The sequence below is a fragment of the Rhea pennata genome, chromosome Z, assembly GCF_028389875.1.
Source record: "Rhea pennata isolate bPtePen1 chromosome Z, bPtePen1.pri, whole genome shotgun sequence".
Taxonomy (NCBI): Eukaryota; Metazoa; Chordata; class Aves; order Rheiformes; family Rheidae; genus Rhea; species Rhea pennata.
The window spans coordinates 35,984,591-36,011,954 of record NC_084702.1 but is presented as its reverse complement, the minus strand read 5'-3'; the positions used below and the strand labels follow the sequence as shown (position 1 = coordinate 36,011,954).

At 38.9% G+C, this 27,364-nt stretch overlaps 1 protein-coding gene across 4 annotated transcripts in view; it reads left to right on the top strand.

Annotated features, from left to right (window-relative positions):
- MEGF10 (multiple EGF like domains 10) overlaps nucleotides 1–27,364 on the top strand; it is a 102,713-nt gene that overhangs the window by 52,523 nt on the left and 22,826 nt on the right. For all 4 annotated transcript variants that reach the window (XM_062599202.1, XM_062599201.1, XM_062599203.1 and 1 more), the window contains exons 6-13: nucleotides 292–538; nucleotides 1,174–1,294; nucleotides 3,064–3,200; nucleotides 6,466–6,678; nucleotides 12,616–12,790; nucleotides 13,738–13,858; nucleotides 16,738–16,901; nucleotides 19,502–19,604. In XM_062599202.1, coding sequence (XP_062455186.1) covers nucleotides 292–538; nucleotides 1,174–1,294; nucleotides 3,064–3,200; nucleotides 6,466–6,678; nucleotides 12,616–12,790; nucleotides 13,738–13,858; nucleotides 16,738–16,901; nucleotides 19,502–19,604 — 1,281 coding nt within the window. The remainder of the gene's footprint in view (nucleotides 1–291; nucleotides 539–1,173; nucleotides 1,295–3,063; nucleotides 3,201–6,465; nucleotides 6,679–12,615; nucleotides 12,791–13,737; nucleotides 13,859–16,737; nucleotides 16,902–19,501; nucleotides 19,605–27,364) is intronic.

Genomic DNA, 27,364 nt, shown 5'->3' with positions numbered 1-27,364 from the left:
GTTTTACAGTGAAGAGATTGGAACTTACATTTACTTCAGTTTCCCATTTCAAAGTTTTTTTTCATTTATACATTAAAAAAAATAATTTATAAGCATAAATTAAGTTCTGTCTGCCTTTCAGGATCCTTGAAGACCCAGGAGAGATGAGGCTGTCTCTTCTTCTGTGCACTGCATAAGTTTTTCTCCTTTATAACCTTTTTTTTTTTTCTTTACAACTGACTCATAATATCTTCAGTGTTGTAATATGAGCTATTATAAAACTGCTGTAAACTTTTCCTTCTACCCTTTCAGCATGTGACAGTGACCACTGGGGACCTCACTGCAGCAGCCGTTGCCAGTGCAAAAATGGAGCCTTATGCAACCCCATCACTGGAGCCTGCCACTGCGCATCGGGTTTCAAAGGCTGGCGCTGCGAGGAACGCTGTGACCAAGGGACGTATGGAAACGATTGCCATCAAAAATGTCAGTGTCAAAATGGAGCCACCTGTGACCACGTGACTGGAGAGTGCAGATGTCCTCCTGGATACACTGGTGCCTTGTAAGCAGAGTGTATATTATATACTGGGGGGAGGTATGAGATTTGGCTAGTGCTGTCAAAAGAAATTAAATTGAGAAAAAAATTAACACTGTATTGTCAGTCTGGTTACTGTATGCAGTGGAGGAGCAGGACTGGCTAAGAAGAAACTGGGCAAACCTTTCTTCTGTGCATTTGCAGAAGTGTAGTTGAGGGAAAGCCCCCTTCATCTGGATTGCTGAATAAAAACTACAAAAAGTAGCAATGAGAACTTCTTTACGGCCAACGTGACAACTGTTTGGCTGCAAGTTTGGAAAATAGCATTGAAATGTACACTTATTTTGGATTTCTTATTCTAGAATATATTTTTGAAATTTGTCAGTAACAATGAACCAGTACCAAACCGAATTAGTGTAAGAAGAGATATATTTTAAGGAAAAAGAAAAAAAAATCTGTTTTATAACTCCTGGACTTCTGGGTCTGTTCCCTTAGATTTGTTGCACAGATACTACACAGTGTTCAGTTTGCTTCCCTTTTAGTTTGGATTGCCTTCTGTTTCATATTTCTTGTCTGGAAAACTAACTAGAGTGTTAAAAATAGAGATGGCTGGAGGCAAGAGGGTATGCCGAAGTAACCACTGTATCTTCCCAACCTTTTAGCTGTGAGGACCTCTGTCCTCCAGGGAAGCACGGGCGACAGTGCGAGGAGAGGTGCCCCTGCCAGAACGGAGGAGTGTGCCACCACGTCACCGGCGAGTGTGCCTGCCCACCCGGATGGATGGTAAAAGCACTTTCCGAAATCAACACAGCCCCTGAAGGGATCCGCATTTGTAGACTTCGGGCAGTGTTAGAAATGGATAGTGACTTAGAATAGCAAAGACAATCTGCATGTAGCCAGGAATAATAGGAAATGTTATTTTAGCATACACTGCTCCTACAACAGACTGGAATAAAACACTTGCAAAACCATCTGTTGTTGAATATCCCCCAGTTCTGCACTGCCTTCTTTTAACCATGTCAGATTCTGGGAGACAAAGAAAATGATCCATGCTATGAGGAGACCACATCCTTTAAAACTTGTATAGAAGTCGTTTGCCAGTAGACATGATATTATAGGGAGGTAGCACCATTATATTTTGGGGGTATATATTCTGTGCCTCTTTCCAAGTTGATAGTATGTATTGCAAAAACACCAAACTTCTAGATACTGTGGTGGTGGCAGAAATAGGACATCATAACTTTGACGTTTTCTTCAGACTTTTTATCCTTTTGTCAGTACGTAGGGAAAGAATTGACCTCTGAGCTGCAAATGAAAACTCCTCGCCTGCCTGTAGTGTCCCCTACTGCCAGCTGCCTGTTCCAAACTGGCAAATAATGGGGTTGGAAGGTGATCAGAACCTAAGTAACATTTTAAAAATACATTAATAGCAAAATATTTTCTATGAAATTGTCCATTTTGGGTGAAAGTATGCTTTAATTTTTAATTAGCTCATGATACAGGAGGACTTCTGCAGTAGAGATCAGAAACCAACCAGAAAGCATAGTTACAAACAGATCAAATCTCCTTTTGTGTTTACGTAGCATCGCTCACTTAGGTACCTAACTCAGGTTATGGCAGTTCTTTCTTAATGGTAGAAAAACATAAATTAACGATGATAAGACACAAGTGTTTGCATGAATTCTTGATTCTCTTTATTGGCCTAAATACAGCTAATGAAAAATGATGTCGCATGTAAACATGTGATGAAAATTTTATAATAATGTGTGTTAACTAATATATTTCTAATTAGCTCTTTGACTAATTTTCCTTTCCAAGTGGTTATTTAAGCATAACTCTTAGATAGTTTTAGATTTTTCTATTCCATAATCTGCTGCTTTGTCAGTGTAACCTTTTTTGCTTTACATGTAAGGCCGGTGTGAAGTAGCCAGGCATAAAATCTGCAATATCTTCCATTATTCTGATGAAATGTCTATAAGTGTATTCCTCTTGAATTGGCTTCTTGAAAATCTTAAGATCTTATTCTCCTCTTATTGCACAGGTGTAATTAATTCCAAGGAGGTAAACAGCATTGTGGAATTTTGAGACCTGTCTAAGGGAAGCAGAAATCATGTCTAATCTTTTAAGATGTGCTACTTTTCAATGAAATTATAAATAGCTTTTTTCCTTTTTTTTTTTTAACCCATCTGATCATGAAGTAGTATAATTGACACATTACAGCAATTATTGCTTTCTACACCACTATTCACCAGAGGGCATTTCCGGATGTCTTGATACATTCTACTCCTGATAAAGAAATTGGGAAGAACTTCACATCAACTAATCTTAAATGCTTAAGTGTTTACTGTTGCTTAGAGATAATATTTTTCATTAGCTTTGGCTTCTAGGATGGAAATCCTAGAAGATTATCCCTCCAGCGTGGAAACATACCCCAGTTTAAAGCTGGAGAAGAGTCTAGCGTTTCCCAAGATGAGCACTAGACACGTGACCTGAGATCTGCTTGATCTTCCTTCATTATAAAGATTTTTTTTTTTTTTTTTTTGCTCACGCAGGGCACAGTCTGTGGTCAGCCTTGTCCTGAGGGTCGTTATGGGAAAAATTGTTCCCAGGAGTGTCAGTGCCACAATGGAGGGACCTGTGACTCGGCAACAGGTCAATGCCATTGCAGCCCAGGTTACACGGGCGAACGGTAAGGAAAACTTGTTTCCACCAGAGTGTTGAACCTGCAAAGGGTCTACTGCAACAGAGAAAAAAAAGAAGGGGGTAGAAAGCCAAATGGGGATGTCAGTGGTACGATTAAAGGAGCTTTGTGAGATGTTTGCTGTGTTGCTTAGCTAACACTAGATCATAAATTAAAAGTGCAAAAATGGAAGATGTTCTGTGAAGAATTGTTCAGTTTCGGGATTTTGGTGCTGTGGCCCATGCGCTGCCAGTGCCTTGTGGGTCTCCGTCTTAGTGGTGTGCAGAATGACGCAGTTTGAGGTATGGCAAGGCAGTAAGATAGGAAGCTCTTGGTTTTGCACAGATGTTTGGCAGATGGAGTAGCAAGGGAGGCTCATTCAGTTCCTCTTCAAAGTGAGTTCTTTCCTGAAGTATTTCATTCAAATGAAGAAACTAAGTTTTCTTATTTTCTGACTTTACCATTAAAAATCTTTGGTAGATTTCAGAAGGAAAAGGGAACAGCAAGATTTACCTTTTGAAGGTAGTGGAAAGTGATGATAGAAGTGCTTTGCTGCATATATTTTAAGCAGCACAGCAACTCGTTTGCTGAAGTCAGCAGTAGCTTAATCACTGGGGTCAGTCCAGGGGATCTCTGCCAACAGTAGTAGGTATTATAACCATATGCACTTCCCACGCGAGTGTTCACAGGACTTGGGGAGAGCTATGCCAGACATAAGGGGAAAAAAATCATGAAGAAGAAGAAAAACAATCAGTTCAGAGGCACTTGATTGCAAAAGTCAAATATATGCCTCTTGTGAAGAAATACTGCAGGAGATGGTAGAGGCATTTAAAAAGTCACAGATAAATCAGCAGGAAAATCAAAGGAATATCCATATGCAAATCTGCACACTACACTCTGGTTTTTGTAAAAGCTGTTAAAATTTTTGTCTTGGAATTTAAATCTTACTATAATCTGAAATGCCTTGCTGGCTGCAGTGTTTTGATCCCTTTTGCAATTCTGAGCTTTTCCTTTGCTGAAAAACAGGCCATATTTGCAACTCTCGTGTTTTCCAAGATATTACTAAGGGCAGGAATGGGTCATAAGCAAGGTTAGAGATGCCCATTTCTTATTTAATATCAGCTGACTGATAAGAAAGGGAAATGTTACAATAAAAGCATGGGCATTTGGTGAGCTAGTATGTATATGTCAGCAGCAAAAAAGACAGTATATGAAGACATTAAACTACTCTCCACTTGCATTCATAACTTCAACAGCTGATATCTGGGATATCAGTGTGGTAGTGACTTCTGGTAGTCAGTATAACAGCAAGAAAAAAGCACTCCTAAGGCATGTAACTGATTTTCTAGGTGATTTAAGTTAATGCAAGGTAATCCAGTTTAAATTACTCTGCTGATTGTTCTACCAAATACTTTTTGATTGATACTCATCCGCACTGCAAAACAGAAGAGATTCTTTCACAAGATGATGAGGACACAATTCTGCAAGGTTAAATTTTGCCTAATTTGGCTGGTACTCCTGATTGTCATTTGGAGAAATTTAATTCTCAGCCTTCTTTGTATAACCTCATTAGGAAATATTTAGCTCTATCGACTGCATTATAATGCTGCCCCTCTGAACTAAAAAGAGATTTCACTGATGGCATCAGCGAGAACAGAATTAAAGATACCTTGAAACTTCTGGATAACAGTGTCAGGCTGAAGTAGATGCTACAGAAGCATAAAATAAATATGTTTTCCACATTTTCTGCTAAATTCTGTTACATTTGGTCGTGCCTTGAGCCATACCGGTCTTTGAAATTCTCCTGCAATAAACCATTAATCATACAAGAAATTACAAAAAATACAAAGTGTATAAGAAAACTAAAAACTCTGTGCCGTATTGTCAAGTACTATTTCTGTGCAGTCTCTAATCTGATAAAACTGTGAGGTACCCGAGTTACAGAAGATGTTACATGCATAGTATTTCTGAAGGGGTTCACAGCACACCTCAGGACTTCAATTTCAGTGTGTCCTGGGTAGAGGGTTTGGGATTTAGCTGTTTTGTCTTGCTGTCTATGTGAACTGGTCAACATATTTCAGAGTTTACAGAATGCTTATATTAATAAATATGGGAGTTTTCCCTGACTCATAAGCTATGAAATATTTTCGTCTCTGGGCTCTGCTAGATGAACCTGTTCACCTGAGAGGTCTTCTCCAAAACATATAATCAAATCTTTTAGGATGTACTTAAAGCTATAGCCTTCAGTAATGCTATAGTACTACTGGCATTCCAAATTTTAATGGTTGAATCATAAAACACAGAGAAGTTAAGGTGGAAAATCTCAAACTGATAGTATGGATTTCTCTCCTAAAACCACCAAATCAAATTGCTATGAAGAAAGTCATTAGGAAATGAGTTGCAAGTTTTAGAAGTGTTCACTGGATGCTGGTTTTTAGTGTTTAGGCTGCCAACTAAACATGCAGTCTGATCTTCAAGATAAATAATGTCTTTCGTATGTAACACTTAGGAAATATGATTGTTAGCTAAAGAAATTATCTTATAAAAGCTGCATGAAAGAAAGAGGAAAAGTTTGGAGAATAAGTCTTTTTATTAGGAAATACTTTGCCTAAGGAGCAGAAAAAAAATCATTGTTATTCTCCCATATTCTCCATATTCTCTTTTCTAACGTATGAAAGTGAAAATTAGTAAAGTTATGGATTCTTAAATATTTTCTATTTCATTCTAAGAAAGAGGACAAAAGCAATATAAAAGAAGCTTAAAATGAAATTTTGGAAGAAAAGGTGTTTTGGGAACATCATGTGTTTGGAAACACACTTAGAAAATATGGTGTATAGATTCTGCTGAGAATCATTGCCAGGGAATCGCCAGGCCTGGGTGTCTGCAGGAGTGCAAGTACCTGGTGGCTTTTTTCAGTATGGCCAAATGGAGAATGTAGACCACTTTAGCAACAACAAAAAGGGTACAGGCTTTTGAAACTTCATTTCTTATCATATGTAAGATCTGTTTTAGGAGGGTTTGATTTTGTTCTTGGGTAAGAAATGCAGGGGTCTGTGTGGTTGTTGTTTCCCTATAGGAGAGAAGGGAGACCCTTTTCAAAAGGAACTTGCAGAGTCAGCATTTTTAGCTTGTTTTGCTGTGATAAGCCACAAAAGAAACGGCCACTTTTAAATATACAGTTACATAAATGCAAATTTCTGCTCTACTTATGAGGAGTTTTAGAACTGTATCAGACAGTGATTTGTTTACTTATTTTTTTTTTCTTTTCTCATAGATGCCAAGACGAGTGTCCAGTGGGGACATTCGGAGCACAGTGTGCCGAGACCTGCCAGTGTATGAACGGTGGGAAGTGCTACCATATTAGTGGCGCGTGTCTCTGTGAACCGGGGTATACAGGAGAGCACTGTGAAACGAGGCTTTGCCCTGAAGGAGTTTATGGTCTCAAGTGTGACAAAAAGTGTCCCTGTCACTTGCCAAATACCTGGAGGTAAGTTTTACACTGTTCAGCACAATCTTCCTACGTGGGAAATTGAAGCCAGAATATAATCTTGAAAAGAAATAATTCCTGATGCTGCCAAGTACTTTTATGCCAACTAAAGCAGCTAAAGATTTACAAAGAGTATTTAGTATTTTATGACCACAGCAAAAAAGAAAATAGCAACCCAAACGAGCTTGCAATTATTGGTGCTTGAAACTGTATGCGATCTTAATATTAGCTTCTGTATTTGTTTACTGACCCATGAAATAAAGGTTAAGACAAAATTTGACCTTTGTTTACCACATGAATAAATCTCTATATTATTCACCATATTAAGTTAGTAGACCTTATACCTTCCTCATGTATTCTGGGGTACTGTAAATGAGAAGTAACTGAATTTGAAATCACTCTTATGAGCCTGGCAGCAGAGGAGAATTAATTTCTCTTTCTCTCGCGCGCGCTCGCTCTCGCGCTCTCTCTCTCTCTTCGTATGTCTATAAGAACTGGAGTAGGTGATTGTTTTAATACAAAATTTCTGAAGCCTTACAAATTATAACTCTAGATTTCATGGTCATTTAAACTAATTTTCCAAAAAGCAGGTAGAATCTGATGGCTGGAAATAGAATAAAAGCAGTTTTCTAACTGGCATGCCTTTTACTGTCTCTCTTTGTTCAGGCAATCACAAGACATAATTTTTGAGTTTTCTGTGTCTTTAGAGATTCCATAGCATTTTAACCTATTGTGATAAAAATCTATAAACTAGCTATTCTGAGATGATCTTTTGGCTGCGGAGCAAGAATGTCAGTTAAGACAAGCCAACATGTATTTATAAAACAGTTCTCATTGCCAGCTTTTTCTTACTACAGAGCATGCTTCCTTTTTATGAAGTATTTCAGTCATTGTGCATTTGCTTACACATGATTTCATTAATCAGTACCTTAGATAAGTTTTGTGAGCATAGTCCAAATGTTTTGCTGTCACAAATTGTCCTGAAAGAAATTTGCAGAAACTGTATACTGTTACACAGAATATTGCTGTACTTTGTATTTAAGGTGAACTTTTCCTCGCAGATGAAACAGAAGCCTTGAGTCGGAATTTAAAAGTGATGTTAAAGTGCTCAGGCACGTGTATGGAAATATCTCATATTTTAGGCCGCTGTGAAAAATTACTTTGTGGATTGTCGGGATTGCTCAACAGATCTTTCATTGACAAACCATGTGGCGGTGAACTGGATTCTTTTCACTTTCCATTCATATGCTTTTGCAGTCATGTGCTTGCACTTCTGTTTATTCCATTTAATTGAAATGTATTCTGAAAAAATACTGAGTTTTTTACATAAAATCAAGCAATTTATTCTTTGGGCAGAGCTTTCAAGAACAAGTGGAACCATAATCCAAACCTAACTCTCAAATTATTCCTGTAGACCAAATACTGTTGTATTATGAATTATACGTTAGCTGCTTTCCTGCAAATTTATCTGCAGACTGTTGTCAAAGCTTTGTTTGACAGGAATGTATTACGTTGTATAGTATTTCTGATATTTCAGGGATTACTTCTGATTCATATTCAACACAGTTGCTCCTTCATTTATACTGCTGGAGGACAGCTTGTGGTCAAATTGGATCACAAATGTTCACGTGTAAACGGCAGCATATGGTTGTCCTTTTTTTTTGAACGTTTTTTCCTCTTCATGTCAAATCACAAGGGACTTAACAACATTGTAGGTGCTATGGGAGCATGTTTTTCTGTAAAAACCTGATAATCTGAGAGGAAAACAGAATTTTTCAGGACTTTACAAGTATATTTTTCATATATTGTGTCAGAAAATGTATAAGACCATAGAATGATAGAAATCAAACGTTATCAGAATAATAGTGTAGAAGAGAGAGCTCCCCTGTGGACACTTCCCTCTGTGCTTTTGAGAAGCCACTTGTGTCTGGGTATCTTCACCTGTGACTAAATATCAGTCAGCCAGGAGACAGCTTAAACATATCAGGAAATATCCTCGTCCCTTACTCGTTTGCCATAAGTAATAATTGGGCCAAAGGATCTTCATCATGACATTAACCCCTTTAGCAGCAGCATAACCAGTAATCTCAAGACTCTAAAAAGAGGATGCATTTGCTCCTCGGGATCAGTTGTTGGTGCCCACAGGTCTAGGATTCTGTAGGGACTGGCACAGGTTGCCCAGAGAGGTTGTGGAGTCTCCTTCTCTGGAGATCTTCAAGACCTGCCTGGATGCAACCCTGTCTGACGTGCTCTAGGTGACCCTGCTGAGCAGGGAGGTTGGACTAGATGATCTCCAGAGGTCCCTTCCAACCTTACTGGTTCTATGATTCTGTGACTTCTAGCAAATCGGTATTGTAAAGGCTTGTATCATCGGAGTTTGTCCACTGGTTTAGATACTCCTCAGAGAGGAACTGTTGGGAAGACCAGAGACCTAGGCTTTAACATATATTCTTGACATTTGTAGATATAAAATTAAAGGTTAAACATTTGCCACTAAAAAATACAGATATTTCACTGCTGCTGTTGGTCGGTGGCAGCTACTGGGAATGGCATGCTCATCGTGGTTCTTCAAGTTATATCAGCAGCCTTTAGTAAAAACTCTGTCGAGGGTTAGATCCAGATCTGCTTGAGAGGTTTTGTTCTGTTGAGGGGCCCAGTGGGCAGTAGCACGTAACAACCCTCTAGTGCCAAATATTTTTTTCACAAACATTTCTTCTGTACTGCATCTTCTAACATACGTAAAAGGATTTGAGTTAGAGTGCAAATCAAGCACAGATCTCTGTTCTCTGTGACTAGGTGACACTCTCGGTATTTCCCTTTTTCACTTGCTAGCCAAGAATAAAACTGGAATGGAAGTTTGCTGGCTGAAACTTAGAGCCCATAAAATAAAAGCAGTGTTTTCCTTGATGAGGTACAGGGAGCGGTGCAGTGAGCTGATTCAAGGACTGTTTACTGAGCAGGTCCGTGTACCTCTGTCACTCAGATCTGTGGTTTGGGGGGCTTGTAGTCACTGGGCATTTTAAAGATCCAGTTCGCAGAAGCGAGCCAAAAAGACTTCTCCATCTGCTTGTGTCAGTGTCGTTCTCTTCGTTTTGTACAAGAATCTGCTTCAGCCTCGGCGATTCCTGGGCTGGGTTTTGTCATTCCTTTAGTCAAGCGACACCTAATGATCACTTGAAAAATATAAAAACAGCAGGCTGTAGCTGCATATTTAGCTAGAATCTTTTAAAAGGATGTACATTACACCTGTGATCCTGCAAGTGCAGTAATTTCAAGTTGATTTTTGAGCTGAATTATGGATATCACTCTCTTCATTCTCCTAAGCTGCTTCTTATGATCTTTTTTCACTGGTTCATGCTGGTAGGTAAGATCAGCTGGGGTCATTCTGTACTTCTAACTAATTTCCAGTAGTTCAGGTGGGAATTAACTTTTTTTTTCATGACATTAACTCTAATGGGGTTTCTCTTATCTCATGCTTTTTCTGAGATAGATATATAGGATTGAGGGGAATTATGATATGATGTGTATGATTCATATAGTTTGACTGTGTTTTAAAGTTAAAATTAGGGCACCATGTAGTTTTGGATTTTTCCAAAATTTCCCGTTTTTCATGGGAACTTTATATTGCATGAAGTGCTATAGAATTTATGTGGATACTGTAATACCTGGATAAATCTTCTGAAATCATAAAGTCCATCTAAATCTTACTAATATATATTGTCAGCCTCTCACAAATGCTTTTTTTTTTTTTTTTTTTGTCTCTGTACAAAGTAAGTCTATATTACAAGAAAATGTGAACAAAAGGCCAGGATTATTAGCGGATGTACCAGCAGCGTCTCTCAACTGCTCTTTATTTCCCTATCTTAATATATAAATCTTATTGGCAATTAAGCTAACTGCATGAGAACCCATCAAAAAGCTTCAAAAGTGCTCCAGCTTCCTACCTCTAATTACAAATTACTGACTGCTAATTTTGGTGTCAATCAATATGTGTGCGAATATGCCTTAGTAACGCTCACTGGGGGGCACAGAATGTCAATGCCTCTGTCTGCCTCATAACCAGGGCTTGCTCACGCATGTGGGTTCCCTTCTCCTAAAACAAAAACAAAACAAAACAAAAAAAAACACCTTCCCCTTGGATTTATTTCTTAAAATGACAATATTACTAATTTTGTGTTTTAAATATCTTCCCATTCATATTTAATGACTACTCAGTTGTGGATTGAAAAAGCTTTTCACATTCCCTGCTCGGCATTGCTCCGTTGGTAGTAAACGTGGGAACTGAATGTGAAATGCCACTGGATGTATACAGGAAGAAATTAGGAGCAGGGGACAAATCTGATTCTCATAAACATGCTTTCCTAATTTAGCATGTTAGTTTATGTGAGAATAGTTCTATTTCAACACCTTTCACTGCAGGTGTACTAATATCTGAATAAACAATGTAGTTATGAACACTATGAATTTTGAGTAATTTCTACGTATGTCATTCCAGATTGGTTCCATTGTTTCCATTTAGCTATAAAGATTAAGACATTTCCTATCACTTTTATATAAACCAGCATAGTCCCATTAAAAAGTTTTTAATACATTAAAAAAACTCAAATCTTTGTCATATTACAGTGTATGGAATGATATATAGAGAGCGCAAAATACAAATTGAACAACGTCCTGTACTTTTATAAATCATGTTTTCCCCGATCAGTAGTACATTTACAGTTGGTTGTATTTAGCGATAAGAAACTCTTAATTTGACCAGAGCAGTCCTGGAGTCCAGCAGCAGTCGTGATTAATGTTGCATTCCCTTGTTGTGCTGGAACTGTTTCCAAGAATACTGTTACTGCTTACCGACCTAAAAGTGCAGTAGGAGTTTTTTCAAACCTTGAAACAGTTAGAAAAGTGCTCGATTTCATACACACCCGCACAGATAGAGCCAGCAAATCTTGCAAAACTAGACCCGTTGTCACGGGTCATTTAATGCGTCTGGATGAAGGCATGTTTTTTCCAGCATGCTTAAAGGACCTTCACTTCAGTCAATGGCAGAAGACAATCTTTAAACAGTCTTCCCATTGTAGATATATTGCATTTGGATATTAAAGCTTTCCTTTACTGAGAATTAAGCAAATGCTTTGTCTGCCAGAGGGCTACAGAGTACCCCATTGTGTCCACTTTTCCAGCGCGTATATCTTTGCGCAGCTGATGATGTCCATTTGTTAGGAGGCAACAGCTGGCTGCCCGGCCACTCAATGCAGCTGCTGTTCCAGGTAGAGACAGCTGGGCTGCCACCAGGTACGGCCAACGCGGGGGAGATGCGCTCCAAAAGGTCGCCGGGCCTCACGGTGTATCTGACTTCCTCCCCACGCAAATGATTTTGTGGCGGTCCTGGAGAGATGCCAGTTGTGCTCTTTTTCAGCCAAAGGTTTCACGGAAAGAGCACGCGTTTTGCTTACTGAATGTTGTGCTGTCATTTTAGCAAAGTGTGTTTCTCAGACAATACGCTGCTGAACTTTGCCAGCGTACAAAAAGAGAGATGCTTTGGAAATACTACAGTGATGAAAACTTGAAATTCATAATTATAGTTATGTATTTTACAGTCATTAGAACTATGTTGCAGATAGGGTTTTGATTTTTTTTTTAATATAGCCGTAGAAAAGTATTATATCTTCATCTTTTTTTCTTTGCCTGCCCACCCAAAAAGTCTTTATTTTATATGATGCTACTCTTTCTTATATTAATTTGTATGAGTTTATATATACACTATATATATATATTTATAGCCTTACGTTTTGTGGTTTGGGGAAGAAAAACATTTATGTACATAGTATGCAGGTTTCTTTATGTAACCTGTCTATGAAAGCATTTTGTTCTCTGGAAAAAAAAATATATCAGTGTCATATTTAGTCCTGAATTATTTATCCTTTCATCCCCTCCTGGCAGCTGTCACCCTATGTCTGGGGAATGCTCCTGCAAGCCAGGCTGGTCTGGGCTCTACTGCAACGAGACATGTTCGCCAGGATTTTATGGCGAGTCTTGTCAGCAGATTTGCAGCTGCCAAAATGGTGCCGACTGCGACAGTGTGACTGGAAAATGCATCTGTGCCCCTGGATTTAAGGTAAATGAGTCTCACTTTCACACTCTCTCTCTTTTTTTTTTTTTTTTTTTTTTTTTTTTTTTTTTTTTTTGATTCCACTGCAAGTTCAAAGTTCCTGAAGATGCTGTGTGTCCTTTCTCTACTCAAGTGACAGCTAAAGATGTGCAAGTTCCATTTGGTGTACTGTAGCGTAAGGCCCAGAAAAGGCAAAATCTGTGGTTAGTTTTCAGTACTGGAATGAAACTGTTTTTTTTTTTGTTTTTTTTTTTGTTTTTTTTTTTTTTTTTAATAAGACCTAGGATGTTCTATAAAGATGTAAATAAGGTAAGGGACTAGGATACTTGTCTATGGGTTTCAGTTATTATCTTATTGCAGCACTTCCTCATGCTCTATCCAGAGATGCCCTAGACAAAGAAAATTGTTTTTTACAATTTAGTTCATGCTGTTCATTAGCTTTTACAAACCTTTGCTGTTACCTATGCATTGGATGCTAATAACATAACACAGAAACCATTTTATAGTACTACTATTCTTTAAGCAATAGTGTTGTACAAACTTCAAGTATGTTATATTTTAAAAAGTATTTTATGGGATTGTTATTTTCCATTAAATTGCTATTTTGTTATTAGATTTTGGTTTCTTTAATTGCTTTGTTGATGGTTTAAATACCATTAGGCTAACCAAGTGCTGTTAGATAGGCGATGTGCGCTTTCCTAGCAACCAATCTAAAACTAATGCTTACAGTAGTCTTAAAAAGCATGAAGAGCTCTGCAAAAAGCTTTCCCTTAAATTCAGGATAATTAGACGGCATCTTAGGACAGTCATGGGCTGTAGGTTTTCTAGTATTTGTAGCACCTGAGTCAATCTTCACAGTCAGTCAATCATAGGTGTAGGTCACTTGTTAGTTATTTTTGTATTGTCTAACCCTCCTCAAATAGCTTTTAGACTGTTATTTTTGTGTAATTCAGGGTGCTGATTGTGGTACTCCTTGTCTTCCGGGAACATATGGAGTAAACTGTTCTTCTGTGTGCAACTGCAAAAATGAAGCCATCTGTTCACCAGTGGATGGTTCTTGTACCTGCAAAGCAGGTAAGAATATCTTCAGACTAATTCCACATTTTTATAACATAAAATCAAAGAGAGTTTTTGAAGTAGAGAAAAGGAAATAATAAAAACCCAGACAACCTTGAAGGCCATACCATTAGCTACTTTATACTAATGCTCTTCTGGGAGGTGACAAATGGGAAAATATCTGCCTAGAGGAGAGCACACGCACCTTGTGTTTGCTCTGTGCAGTTCTCAGAGAGATGGATGCTGTGGCTGAGTGAATTACTAGTATTTGCCTTCAGACGGGATGCCACTTGGCTCTCGTGGAAGTGCCAGGAGCTGCTAAGATGACTACTGCTATGCAATTGATTTGATGGCAGCCTTCCTAGTGAAAATACTTTATCTCATTGCCCCTCAGTCTGTGGAGCACCTGCTCCCTCTGCCACCCTCACCCTCCTCGGCATTGCAGGGGCACAGTCTTCTCCCTGCCAGTTTAACACTTGCGTTGATACCTCCCCCCATGGTTTCGATTTGAATACACCTGTCCTCAACAATCCTGACAAACTTGAGTGACCTCCTACCCAACCTTGAGGCTCTCTGTGCCATCACCATCCACAGTGCTGTCCGATGTTTCCTCAAGAAACTTTCTGTATCTCCTGGTCTTAGCGCGAATTAACTCATCCTCATGAACTCCTCTGCTTGCCACGCTCCCCCCCCCCCCCACCCCAGCAGTAACTTTAATGGTCAGTGTATCCTCCATCTGAACCTGTATGTCCCTGCTCACCTCTTCTCCTTCTGGTAGCACATGCCAGTTAATGTGCCTTTGGCAGGAACCAGGCCAGTTTAGCCATCCTCCAGCATAGATTTTGCAGAGATGCTGTCCCATGGAAAGGCCTATGGGTCCATGTGTAGTCCTGTTGAACCTGTACTATAACACTAAGCTCCACGGAAAGATACGCTCTTGAAATATATACTGAGGGCCTGTTGTTCTCTTGTTCGTTTCTGTTGATGTCAAAAGCATCTCTCAGCTGTGATGCTGGATTGCCAAGAAGAGAGCTGGCAGGTTGAACACTCCTAGGCAAATCCTGCACCCTATGTTATCACCCTCTCCTCCCCCCCATCCCCAAATATATTTTTTGAAAATACGGGAAGGTTGAGTTGGGAGAGAAGTGGTCAAGTTACCTAGACAAATGGCCACTGAATAAGCCAGGGATTGACACTGTTAAATCCGTCGGGTAGCAAATGTGTAGCGTTTCCAGCTTCTCTCATCAGCTGCAGTGGAGCAGATGCAACTCTGTTGAGTGTCTTTGCTCTGTAGCTAGACTGTGAGGAGAAAAACTGTATTTCCTGAGACATGCATAATCCTATCTGCTTGTGCATCATGCAGATTTTAATCATACTAAGATGAAAAAGTACAGCAAATAGCAAAATGGATTTATTAAGCTAAAATCAAACACTTGTCATATAAAATGCTGTTGGCTCTAGCCACTAAATCGAAAGCAACGACATAAGGTGTTTCTTTTAATAGCTAGAGATATTACCCACACATAGAAAATATCTCAGGTGTCTAGCATTTTGACGACTGAGTTGACACTACTGAGCCAGTGATAAAAATCTCATTAATTTAAATTAAATGAGGATACCTTCTGTTTTTCATCTGTTGCATATAACTACAAGTCTTCTCTGCATCATCCCATCCTTCAGAAAGCCCTGCTTTCTGCATTTTGAATTAAGTCATATTGCTGTTCAGTCTTCTTGATAGTTTAGGAACAAGGCAGCTCTGTAGCTCTGAACGAAACAGGTTTGTGTGGGTGGGTCGGTGCATGATTGGAGAATATAAGCTGTCTGTCATAGACATGTTCCAAATTCAATTATCTTTTGTGTAATTGCCTATTTCAATGATGCTTATATTATGGGAAACTATTTAAGGAGACGTAAAAGGAAACATAAATCCTGGAAGGTGTCTTGGTTTTCTATCTACAACAGCATATTTTTTTTTAATTTAATTATTATTTTTTTTCCTGAAATGACCCCTAAATTCTGAAGTTATCAGTCCAGGGCACGAGGCAGATTTATTTCAATACAGATGTTTTGGATAGCCTATTGATTAGGCTCAGTGCAGAATTTATTTTTCCCTTCACTTACTGTAAGCGAAGTACAAAATTAGAAACTTGGCTTTTATCATTGTTGCTGATAACATATGACTCATTCACTCGGTTTCTCTCATGCCCAATAGATGATTAAATGTTTGAAAACCTATCTACATTTTTGTCTGTCCAGTGCTCAGGCTGTGAATCATTTCTATCAATCATAGCAGTGAATGCAGCATCTTGGAAACATTTTGCATTACATTCTTTTTTTGCATTTGCAAAGGAATACTGAAATCATCTAAAAGATCTCTGATCCTCAGAGAAATCCAGCTCATGTGCTACTTCACTGTTTTGCTTTCTCTGTAGTGTTTTGTTTTGTTTTTGGCTAAGATTTCAGTTATGACTATACTGCAGAATTGTCTGCATTGAATGCTGGTGGAAGAATTGTGAAAGCAGCAGCATAAGTCTAGGGAAAATACCCCTAATTTTTCCAGCTATCCCTCAAAACTTTCAATGTAGTTCAGTGCTTCTCAGTGAAGTTTCAGGGTGTCTGTATTTCATTTCAGGTTTCCCATCAATTGCTTTCAAATGTTGGCAGCCATTTGCAATGTGTGCGCTGTGCACAGCTGTTACAAGATGCTCAAGGGCACCTTTGTATGAATTCAGACAAGTCTTCAGCTGCAAAGGATAATACTGTCCTATAGTTAATACTAGCCTGGTATTATTGTGAATCTCTAAGAGATTTTAAATGGGAGGTGGAGGAAAACATGTCCATAGTGAAGAATAAGGAGATGTTGATTAATTTGTCACTTTAATTCTTGTTTTTGGCAGGTTGGCATGGTGTAGATTGTTCAATAAATTGCCCTAGTGGTACCTGGGGACTTGGCTGTAACTTGACTTGCCAGTGCCTCAATGGAGGGGCTTGTAATGCTCTGGATGGAACCTGTACCTGTGCCCCCGGCTGGAGAGGAGAAAAATGTGAACTCCCTTGCCAGGTAATTTCATGCATTTTGCTGAGCATCATGCTATAGGATATGTGACAAGAGAACACTCCTTCGATTCTTCTGAGTTCTTGGGGATAGGTCCCCTAAGGAGCTCTTCACTTGATTTGCAGTACCTGTTGGGTGGGGTTCAAGATCAGGGACATGCCCCAAGAAATCTTCTGGAAGAACTCTACTGTGCAATACACTGAAGGACATGGAGAAGATGACCGTCCAAGAAATGCTACACAAAATGAAGTTGCACAGTTCAGTATTTTTATGCTTTCACCCTCGAAAGGTTGACCTTGGACATTTCACCAACTGCTTTAGAATTAGTTGAAATTATTCCTCTCTTTCAGCTGTTAATCAAAAATGAAATGCTATCCAAACTGCTTCCATGAAACTGCTTTAAGTGGAAAACGTGAAAAAAATGTAACAAAAAATACTCCATATCTAGCAACATGATTCTAATGAAATGAGCTTATATCTGTGACAAAGCAATAGTGAAGAACTTTCCTTGTCAATCAGAGCAAGGCCTCCTCATTACCTGATTCTGTGGCAGATCTTTGCCTTTGTATCATGGTTTTGATTTCTATTATTTCCCAGACTATTGGAAACACAAAAATTAAAAATCACTGTGCAGACAAAAGCATGCTTTAATCAGTTCAGCTCCATATTGTAGTCTGTAGCTTGGGGAAGCCATTAAAAACGTGTAATTTCAAAATGAAAAATTTGATGATTCAAAAATAATTTGCATCATTACACAATTGTTTTGAATATATTTTATAAACAAAACATGAAATGTTCTATGTAGAACTGTGGCCTTCCAGAGTCCATCTTTTTCCATAGCAAACTTGAATTTTCTGGAAATATTTTAACAAACTTCACCTTTTCAAAAACTTCTCCCTTCTCCCTGTTCCTTTTCCTCTCTATTCTCTTCCTTTCTCATTTGCAAAGCTGTCCATATAGCAGCTTGCTGAGTTAATATAATTAATTGCAAAGGGATCACGTGAACTGAACATGAAATTTGTAGGTTCCCCACCCATGTCATATCCAAGCTCTTGGATGAACACTGGTGAGCAGTGACATGGTAGGAGCAGCCGAATTACAGCATATGACTGAAGGCCACACCTTTGTTTTGGATGGAAACCTGATCTACTGCACTGCTCTCAGAAAGTTCGGAAGCAGGCTCCTCTGGGTTTTCTGCTTTCAGCTTTTAGATGTGGTGTAGCATACACTGATTTAGTGAATTTCTCAAACATTTTGGAAAGCTGGTAAGAATACTGGCAATGCACACTTCCACGGTGTTTCCAACAAAAGCATGAATGCACCTCCAAAAGAAATTGTGTTTTTTAGGCAGCTTTGTTTATCGCTTAGTGTCTGATTCTGAAGGATGATGAGATTTTCAGATCCATTAGCTCTTCCAAAACTGGCATATTAAAGGAGTAGGATTTCATGGCATTTGCTTCACTTTTTCAGTTCCAGAAAAACAATGCTTATAAAACATTTCAACATCAAATGCTTCAGTGTGCTTGTGCTCTTTCTTGCACGTGTGTGTATGCATTCTCTCACTTGCTCTCTCTTTATCTCTCTGTCAAACAATAACCATAAGCATTTACGTATTTTCTCAAAAATTTCAGAACAGCAAATAAAAAATTAATTGAAATGTGTTCTATGCCATCTGCATTTTTTTCTTCTTTGAGCCACACTTGCAGGCAGTTTATTTAAATCAATGTATTTCAATTTGTTTCAGTACATTTAGAAAATTAATATTAGTGTACAATTGCTGCTCAAGAGTCGAGCAAAGTCTAGACAAAATATATAGCAGACTAAAGTTCCCTCTTTTAAAAATATATTTGAGGATTTCCTTTCTTTCCAAATCTGATGAAATGAAAGGAACTGCTTTACTTGCTCTTCTTTTTCTTTGCATTGAGATAAGCAAAACACTCCTTGTTCTTGAGCAATGTATGATTTTTGTTCCACTTTAGACTTGAAAAAGTAGGTTTTGAATGACTAAATCCTGTGGAACTCTGTAGGAATGTAGACATGAACCTCGAAGAACAGCAAATGAATTTTGATACAGGTTTTGTTCCAGTTTCTAATGTGACTGTGGCCATTTGTAGCCTTAAATTTAAATGACTGTGCTATGTTGGGTTTTAAACTTTATGTGCTTTTTTCTTTGTTTTCTTTGTGTAGGTAGCTCCTGAAATGTTATGATGTATTGTATTGCCTGGTTTTCCCTGGATTTTCTTTTGGTTCTGATCTGTGTTCTATAATTTCACTTTATTATTGTACTTTGTCTTCTTTTGAGAAAACAATTTTAACAGTTTTGCGGTATACAGTTTTCAGATTCATTTCATATGGAGTTATCCCTGAAATGTATGTGTCAACTTCTACCAAGAAGCACAAAAGGCAAATTCAAATATTTAGATGTATTTGAATGAATGAAAAAAAATGTAGAATGTTGTAATTTACCAGAAGCCAGAAGTATTTTATTGTTAGCAAACTGGTTATGGTTTCAGGAGAGATCTGCAGGTGATTTGTGAGGCAAGATTAACCAGAACTTGTTCTCCTTTAACTCTCAATTTCTCATTTGAGTTTTTTTATTCCCACAGGATGGCACATACGGCATGGATTGTGCTGAGCGCTGTGACTGCAGCCACGCAGATGGATGTCATCCTACCACAGGTTACTGCCGCTGCCTACCAGGATGGTCAGGTACAAGAGAGACAGTTGTGAAGGATGATGAGAGTTTTCCAGTATGATGGAAATGCTCTTAACCTTCATTTGTTGGGGTCTAAGAGGAGTATGTGGGATTAGAAGCAGAAAAGCAGCGGTTCTGTGGTCCTTGCGTCCCTTCCTGCTAATCATGGGCACTACAACTCTTGATGGAGTAGGAGCCACAGAAACTGAGAGTGGTAGGGGAAGCCTTAAAACTCAGGCCTCTCCACAAGATGGTTCTTTTGAAAGCGGTGAATAACTGCAGATATTCAAGACTGTGCTGGCAGTCTTCGTAGAGAAAGCATCATATCCAGGAACTTGAGAAGCTTTGGTCAGGCAGTCAAAAAGACGGTAACTCCTGTAGAAGCTGAGTTGCTATTTTAGTTTCTCAAACTTTTGCAAAAAATTTTCTCTGCACATATTTTGTTTGGTATGAAAAATGTTGTGCTTTTTTCACAAAGCTTCTCCGACATTTTCACTGTGGGTTTAAGAAATATATGTGAAATTATTCATCAAAATTGTGTTTGATGCTGGTTTTATATGGTCTTGTTTGTGGAAAGCAAAATTAAAAAAAAATTATTAAGCTATGCAAAAGGGCAGCAGGCTATTAGGAAAATACTCCCTTTATCTTTAGAAGGTAGTTTTTCTTTCCATGTGGATCTCTAACTACTCTAATTTTGTCTTTTGTTGTGTTCTGGACTTTATATCTCACTACCATACTATGTCTAGGTTATGGTTTCATATTCCCTACATTTATGGAATGATTCTGTTTGATAATGAGAAGTCAACTTGAAGAAACGCACTTTAGATTGATTCAAATATGTGTCTGCTGTGACAGAAAAGGAGTTTGTTTTGTGATTTCAGTTATAAGCCAGCAGTATTTTATCATCTCATTCATTTATAAGCTACCATTTTCATTGACTTACCGTCCATGAAATAAGCATTTTCTTTTTTTCTCTACTGTTTTCAGGCATATTAGATGGAGATGAGCATAATGTGCAGCAAGTTATTTGACGAGTTTAGCAAACTATTGTGTTCACAGAAAGTTTGCCAAGAGATTATGATGTCCGCAGATATAATTTCTATTCTTTTTTCCAAGCCTTGTGGGTTTTTTTAATATATATTTTAAAGTTTTGTAGCTAGATTAGAGGCATTTTGCTCCAAATGTCTGAATTTCAGGCTGATTGATTGTAGTTGGTCACAGCTCACATGATGTAATTTCTACTCTTTATTTGCATGAACGTGACTTTTATGATTATGAGTGTGGGAAGAATCTGAGGAGGGTATGAACATAGGCAGGAAGGCTTCCTGCTTTGCCTTGGAAGACAACAACCATTTCTTGCCTGTGTAATTTGTTGTATATTAGGCTTTTGTTAGGTTTTTTGAAGCAGCCTCTCTCCCTGTTGTGATCCTATTCAGTGTGAAAGAGGGGCCTCTCGTGAAAGCAGTTACCTAACTGAGCTAGGAATCTGTTGGTTTTATTTTCTTCCCACAAGGTGCAGTGTGACTGAAACTCAGGAATTCAAATGTCCCTGGGAAATGACTACCACAAGAGTGCAAATATGAATAAAAACAATTTGATTGAATTCTGAAAAAAATATTATTTGTATTACCAAATCTAGTATTGTTTCAGAGATACTACTTTTTCTTTTTGGATTATCTTGTTATAAAGTTTACTACCTTTTAACTTTTTTCAAGTAGTCTCAGAAGAGCTACCAAGATGACTAAGGGACTGGAACATTTCTCATGTGAGAAAAAGCTGAGAGCTGGGACTCTTCAGCCTGGAGAAGAGAAGATTTAGTGTGTGGGGGGGTGTCTTATCAATGTGCATAAGTATCTGAAGGTGGGGTGTAGAGACAATGGGGCCAGGCTCTTTTCAGTGGTGCCCAGCAGTAGGACTGGTAGCAGCAGGCACAAACTGAAATTTAGGAAGTTCTGTCTGAACACGAGAAAAAACTTCTTCACTGTGAGAGTGAGCAGTGGAACAGATTACCCAGAGAGGTTGTGGAGTCTCCTTCCTTGGATATTCAAAAGCCATCTGAAGACAATTCTGGGCAATGTGCTGTAGGTGACCCTGCCTGAGCAGGGAGGTTAGACTATAGATGATCTCCAGAGGTCCCTTCCAATCTCAACCATTCTGTGATTCTGTGTATGGGTTTGCGTATGAACATACTTTCTCCAATTTCTGTTTGAATCTGCTCAAAATAGGGTTTCCTAAGCTAGTAAACCTATTGAACAAAAAGACCCACATAAAAATATGTGAGGAGTTGCTGATCTTGAGCACCTTTGATGCATAGAGTCAGAGATGTTCACAAGTTCTACAAGTACTATTCAAAGTATGTCTTCTTAGTCTTCTAATACTAAGACAAATCATCATAAAGACCCAAAGTGTGTAAGTAAATAAAGTCAAATTAAAATGGGAAGTTTTTAAAAGACAACAGTAAAAATCTGACAACTTTTTATAACAGAATGACGGAATAAAAACCATGACCTAGCTGGTGTAGTATATCTAACCTAAGGACTTTAAAAATAGTGTTAGTTTTGACTATACTTCGATTCAGGTAATGAAAAGGAAGAAATACTTTTGCCTTTAATGAAAACTTGTTTTTTCTTCATATTTAAAAAGGGAAAAGATTTGAGTAGAAAGAGACTTCATGCATCATTATAGATAAAATTGAGTGTTCATCCCTGGTCAGCATCATTGCAACAGCATGTGTATCAGAGACTAGTTTCAACACGTTGGTGATGTCTAGACACACAATATGACATAAACAGGATAGTTAACTTTATACTCAATGTCTGGAAAAATCCTCCTCCCACACTTCACATGTCAGAGCAATACCCACAAGGAATCTGCCCTTATTTATGTAGCTATTTATATTTAGAAGGATTAAAATGGGAAAAAACACTTTAGAAACAAGTTCTCAAGTAGCCGTACTGTAATGTTACATTGCAGAGATAGCATTAGACTGTGGGATTAAGAAGGCTGAATGTATACATATTTGTACGCACAATAGGAGAAGCAGCTGGAGAACTTGTGAAAATTAAGGTACTACAGTGCAATAAATGATGTTAACTTAGCTTACATTTCTTTTATTAGATTTGCTAAAGTAACTATCTGACTTGCTCATTTTTGGTGGTGAAGAGTACTTACCAAAATAAAAGTAAGAAAAAAAATCTGACTTTTTGTTAGTCCATTGCTAATCTAACCCAAATGAAGGCTATCTAATGAATATTCGGAGAGATTTTAAAAAAATACATTTGAGGAAGCTTAAGAATGTGAAATGTGAGTCTGCTCTTTTTTGACAAGAATTAAGTAGATGAATCCATTATGGATTTCCTCAAATGTTTTGATGCCAGTAAAATTATATATTTTTTCCGAAACGATATTTTGAATGCAATACTTTGCTCAGACCTAGTTGTCTGCACTTTCCCCAGGGAATTTTGTGAGAGGCAATGATTTGTGTAACTTTGCAGAAATGAATGGAGGGTGGAGATTTTTCTTGTGCTGGATAGCTGCAGTGTAATTTGGGGGAACTTGGAACACACTGCATGGGATCCTGACCTGGTACAGTGCATGCTCGCCCTGGTAGTGAGGGAGCTCCGTGCTTCTGAAAAAGGTACAAGGGTTATAGTTGGGTACTTTAAGGCAGCCTAGCTAATGTGCTGCCTTTTATTTTAGTGTCAAGATAGAGCTGCATTTGAGCATTAGGTCACGAATAAGATGCTGTATGGTTTAGTTTTTTAAATAATTTTTTCCTTATTTTTGAATAAGCAGGTTATTTTTTGCTTCTGGAAATCCTCTTAGTTTATGAATGACACCGTAAATTCAATTATTGACTCTGTCACGATTGATCTTAAAACTCAAAAAAAAAAAAATAGTTAGAACTGTTTCTTAAAAAAAGAAAAATACATTGTTCTTCTGTCTTCTACTGTTGCCTAAGGGGATACTTAGATTTTTTTTTCATCCTTAAAAAAAAAAAAAAAAAAAAAAAAAAAAAAAAAAAAGTTACTTTGTAAGACTGTCATTAAAGATCTCTCTGTGATTTAAACCAATAGTGCTCACTGTAGAGCAGCTTTTAATTTTTCCATAAAAAAGCAAGAGTTAATAGTGGCAGTTTTTCCTGGCAATCTCACTATTCCAACATGTTCCAGGAGCCACATGACATGATGGTACAAATGTGAAAAATCCGCCCACACTGAAGATGATGTCTGCCCCAAAACACTCTTCGTCCCTTGACATTTTAACTGTAACTTATAAATAACTTCTCTTCATTTGGTGGGATCGCAATAGCAGACAGTGGAAAAGAGTAAGAAGCCTTAAAAGAGAGAGCTATAAAGCAGAAGAAAGACACAGTAAACTTGTTCTCCCAACAGATAATTATGGTTAAGTCCACTAGTAGTTCATACTGTAAGTAAAAGATGTCTAAAAGATTAGAGAATTCATATTCTTGCAAACCAACATTTCCCATTAAGCCGTTGTAAGAAAGGCCAAGGTTTTCCTCCAGACACTGTGCTTGTTAGTAATAAAACATTACTCTGGTGTTTTGGACACAGTTTTGTTGGACCTTTCAGATCCTGAAGAAAGTGTCATGTCACACTCATACCACATTTCTAATTTTAAAAATCGATTGAAAAGTTATGTGATGCCGGGGATTACGAAATACCACTAGTCTGCTGTCTGTACCAAAACAACAGCTTTGTTTTAAGGGAAAGACAGATGCATCAGTATCAGCCTACATCATACCAGCCCGCACAGGGTTCATCCGTGTGCCACAGCAGATTGGGTGTTGGTGGCTTTTGCTGTGCTGGCCACCTGCTGATGCTAGTCAGACTGTCCAGCCCCGGACGAGTTGTTTCTGCAAGGAAATGCTGCATCTTCCCACGTGCTCCCGACGTGATTTCCAAGAGGCGTATTTGTTGCTGGATTGCCCCCGAGAGACTTGCCCTCGCCTCGCCTGTGTAACCAACTCAGCCCCCTTAGGGAGCACGGACCAGAAGTCTAGCTTTTAATGTGGACCTGGGGGATTTTCTCCTACTATGTACAAGAAAAAGACATAAAAGACTCCTGTCATAGGTCTTCCTAAACTCAACGCTGAAAAAGGAGCTGCTGTTGGAGCAGCGCATATGGTGCTAATGCCCCGGCACACCCTTGCTGTCCTAGATTCGCCGCTGGGAACAGAGATTTCCCTTCACTGCCGCTGATTTCTGCCTGCGCGTGTGGCGCATGAATGTTCAGTGTGCCACAAAACGAGCTCACGTGTGGCCACTGTGTCATCCTGGTGGCTGCATTGCTGGGCTGGATGACAGCGGGCAGCGACAATACAGTCTTTGAGAAGAAACCAGGGATATCTCACAAGTGATTCTTCTGCTAAAAATTATAGATACTGCTGTTTGCCTTCAAGCTCTGACGCAAAACAATTCTGGTATAGAGGTTTTTCAGAGGTGGCTTCCTACCAAAACTCCCAGGTACGTGCTCTTCCTCTGCTGCAGTGAAGAAGCAGCAGTCTGAACTTCTGGAGAAGTCTTGGATGCTTTCATTAGCTCCTTAAATTGAGACTGTTCTTCTGGCTCTCTCCAACTTGAGAGCGAGGCCTCTTCTTGCCTTAAGACACCGAAGGGTGTTTCTAAATAGCACCTCTGAAGTTTTGCCCCGCTTTCCTGCACTGCTGCTCCCCTTTCTTCGGGCTGCCAGAGAAGCAGGGAAGCAATTCTCACCTAGCTTTCCCCCGTCAGGAGCCTCAGCTTCCTTGAACAGAAACAATCTAGTGTTTAACAGAGCTTGTCTCCAATAATTAAATATAAAGGGAGAGCTCTGACACCATAATGAAATTTTATCCTTGACTTTAACGAGACCCCAAGTTTTGAGGGCCTGAGCCGCCTCTTGTTTATGCTGTTATATGGGAAGTACAGCAATACAAAAACAGACTGCAATTCTGAGATGATACTGGAAAGCTCCATGTGCCATGAAGACAAATTCTATAGCAAATACGCGTTCTTTATGAGATAAATTTATTTGTGACATTTTAAAGTTTAGATAACTTCCTATCAGACTAATGGAAACATAATAAGCTGGAAAATAGTGCTTAGTCCAATAATAAATTTGCCTTGCGAGATCATAAGAAATAATTTGTAGATTTTTTTAGCCTTTTAAGTGCTAAAACAAATTAGTGCTCTGCTGAACTGACTTGGATGGATCTTTGAATCTCAGCATATTAAACATACGGCATAGGAAGTACGTAAACACTCTCCTAGCTAGCGGGCAGAAACACTGGTATCCCTCAAGAATTATTTTGCTTCATTCACGCAATTACGGATGCCGGGGGAATGCTGATTTAGACGCGAGGCCCCTGGCATAAAGCACCGGGCATTAAATGCGCGAGCGTTTCTCCGGAGCGGCTTAGCCGAAGTTCATCGTGCCCGCTCAGCCATCGCCTAGCAACTCGGCGAGGCCGTCAAAGAGCTCTTTGTCCCCGGCCCTGGCAAAAACACTTCCTCACCCGTCTCCTTATCGGCATCAAAAGCAACCCGCAAACGTTTTCGAAAATAAGTTTTACCGCCTAAGAAATTACTACTTAAAATAGCGGTGATGATGCGCTAGTGCGCTCTTGGTGACGTTGTTGGAAAGGCCGAGTTGAATCTTCCTTTCCAAGTTTTGGTAAAAATCTTCCCACTCCCCCCTTGCTAATTTCTAGCTTTTCTGGAAAAGCATAGCTTTCCCTGCTGAAATTTAATAGAGAGCATCTGGCTCTAGAAAATTCTTTTTCTGTTTTTTTTTCCAATCCTTTTAATATTTCTGACCTATTCTTTCTCAAAAAAAGCATATATATTTGATTTTTTTCAGCTGTAAAATGTGGAATGGTTTTCCATTTCTAAGTGCCTTTCGGGCTTATCTAAATAATAGCGAGTGAACGAGATTTAAAACCATTTACGTAGAGATACCCCATGTCACTGAATCAATCTGTATTCCTGCTTTGCTGCAGTTGTTCCTGGCATACTCTTGCACACAGGGTGAAAGTGCGTGTGATCAACAACAGCCATAAAAAGAAAAATCCTTTTTACAGTGAATAGGATGTAATATTCAGCAATATTAGATTGTCGTAATAGTTATGCAGCGGTATTTAGGATGCGCTTTGCTTTTTCTAAGCAGGGGAGTAGCGTTCTTCACCTGACTACCTCCTCGTGAGGCGTGGAAACGAAGGAAAGATGATCTTTTCCTCTCAGTTTCCTGTACGGAGGATTTTCCCTGATGGGTACCACAGGAGCTTTGCTGCCTTTTCATTTTTAATGGTGTGGTTGGCTCTTTCAAGCGTCGCGGTCCTGGGTAGCGTGGGGCTCGTTGTCTTTTCTCCGCCAGCGCGCCCAGTGTCACCCTTTGACACCGCACTGTCATAAAGCGTCCTCTGTGCACAGATCAGGGCGATATAATTGAGCCTGGTGTTATTGTACGTCGCTGCTCTACATAATCTCTGATAATGCACTACGGTAACTCCTGGCAACTGCTGACTTTGTTAACAGTGACCATTGTATGTCGAACACCACAGAAACCCATTAAAACTCGGTGAAAAATGCCTTTTCTCTGGCAGGGTTCGCTGAGCGAAGCTCCGTATGATATGACAAATAATGCTCGCAGGAACAGAGAGTGTCAGGCTCAGCTCTGAAACCCCTGGAATGTGTGTGAGCTTGTGTTTTCACAGACTTTTAAAAATGCATTTTTTTTTGAATTTGGGAATCTTAGGCAGAGCAATTTTAAGCAT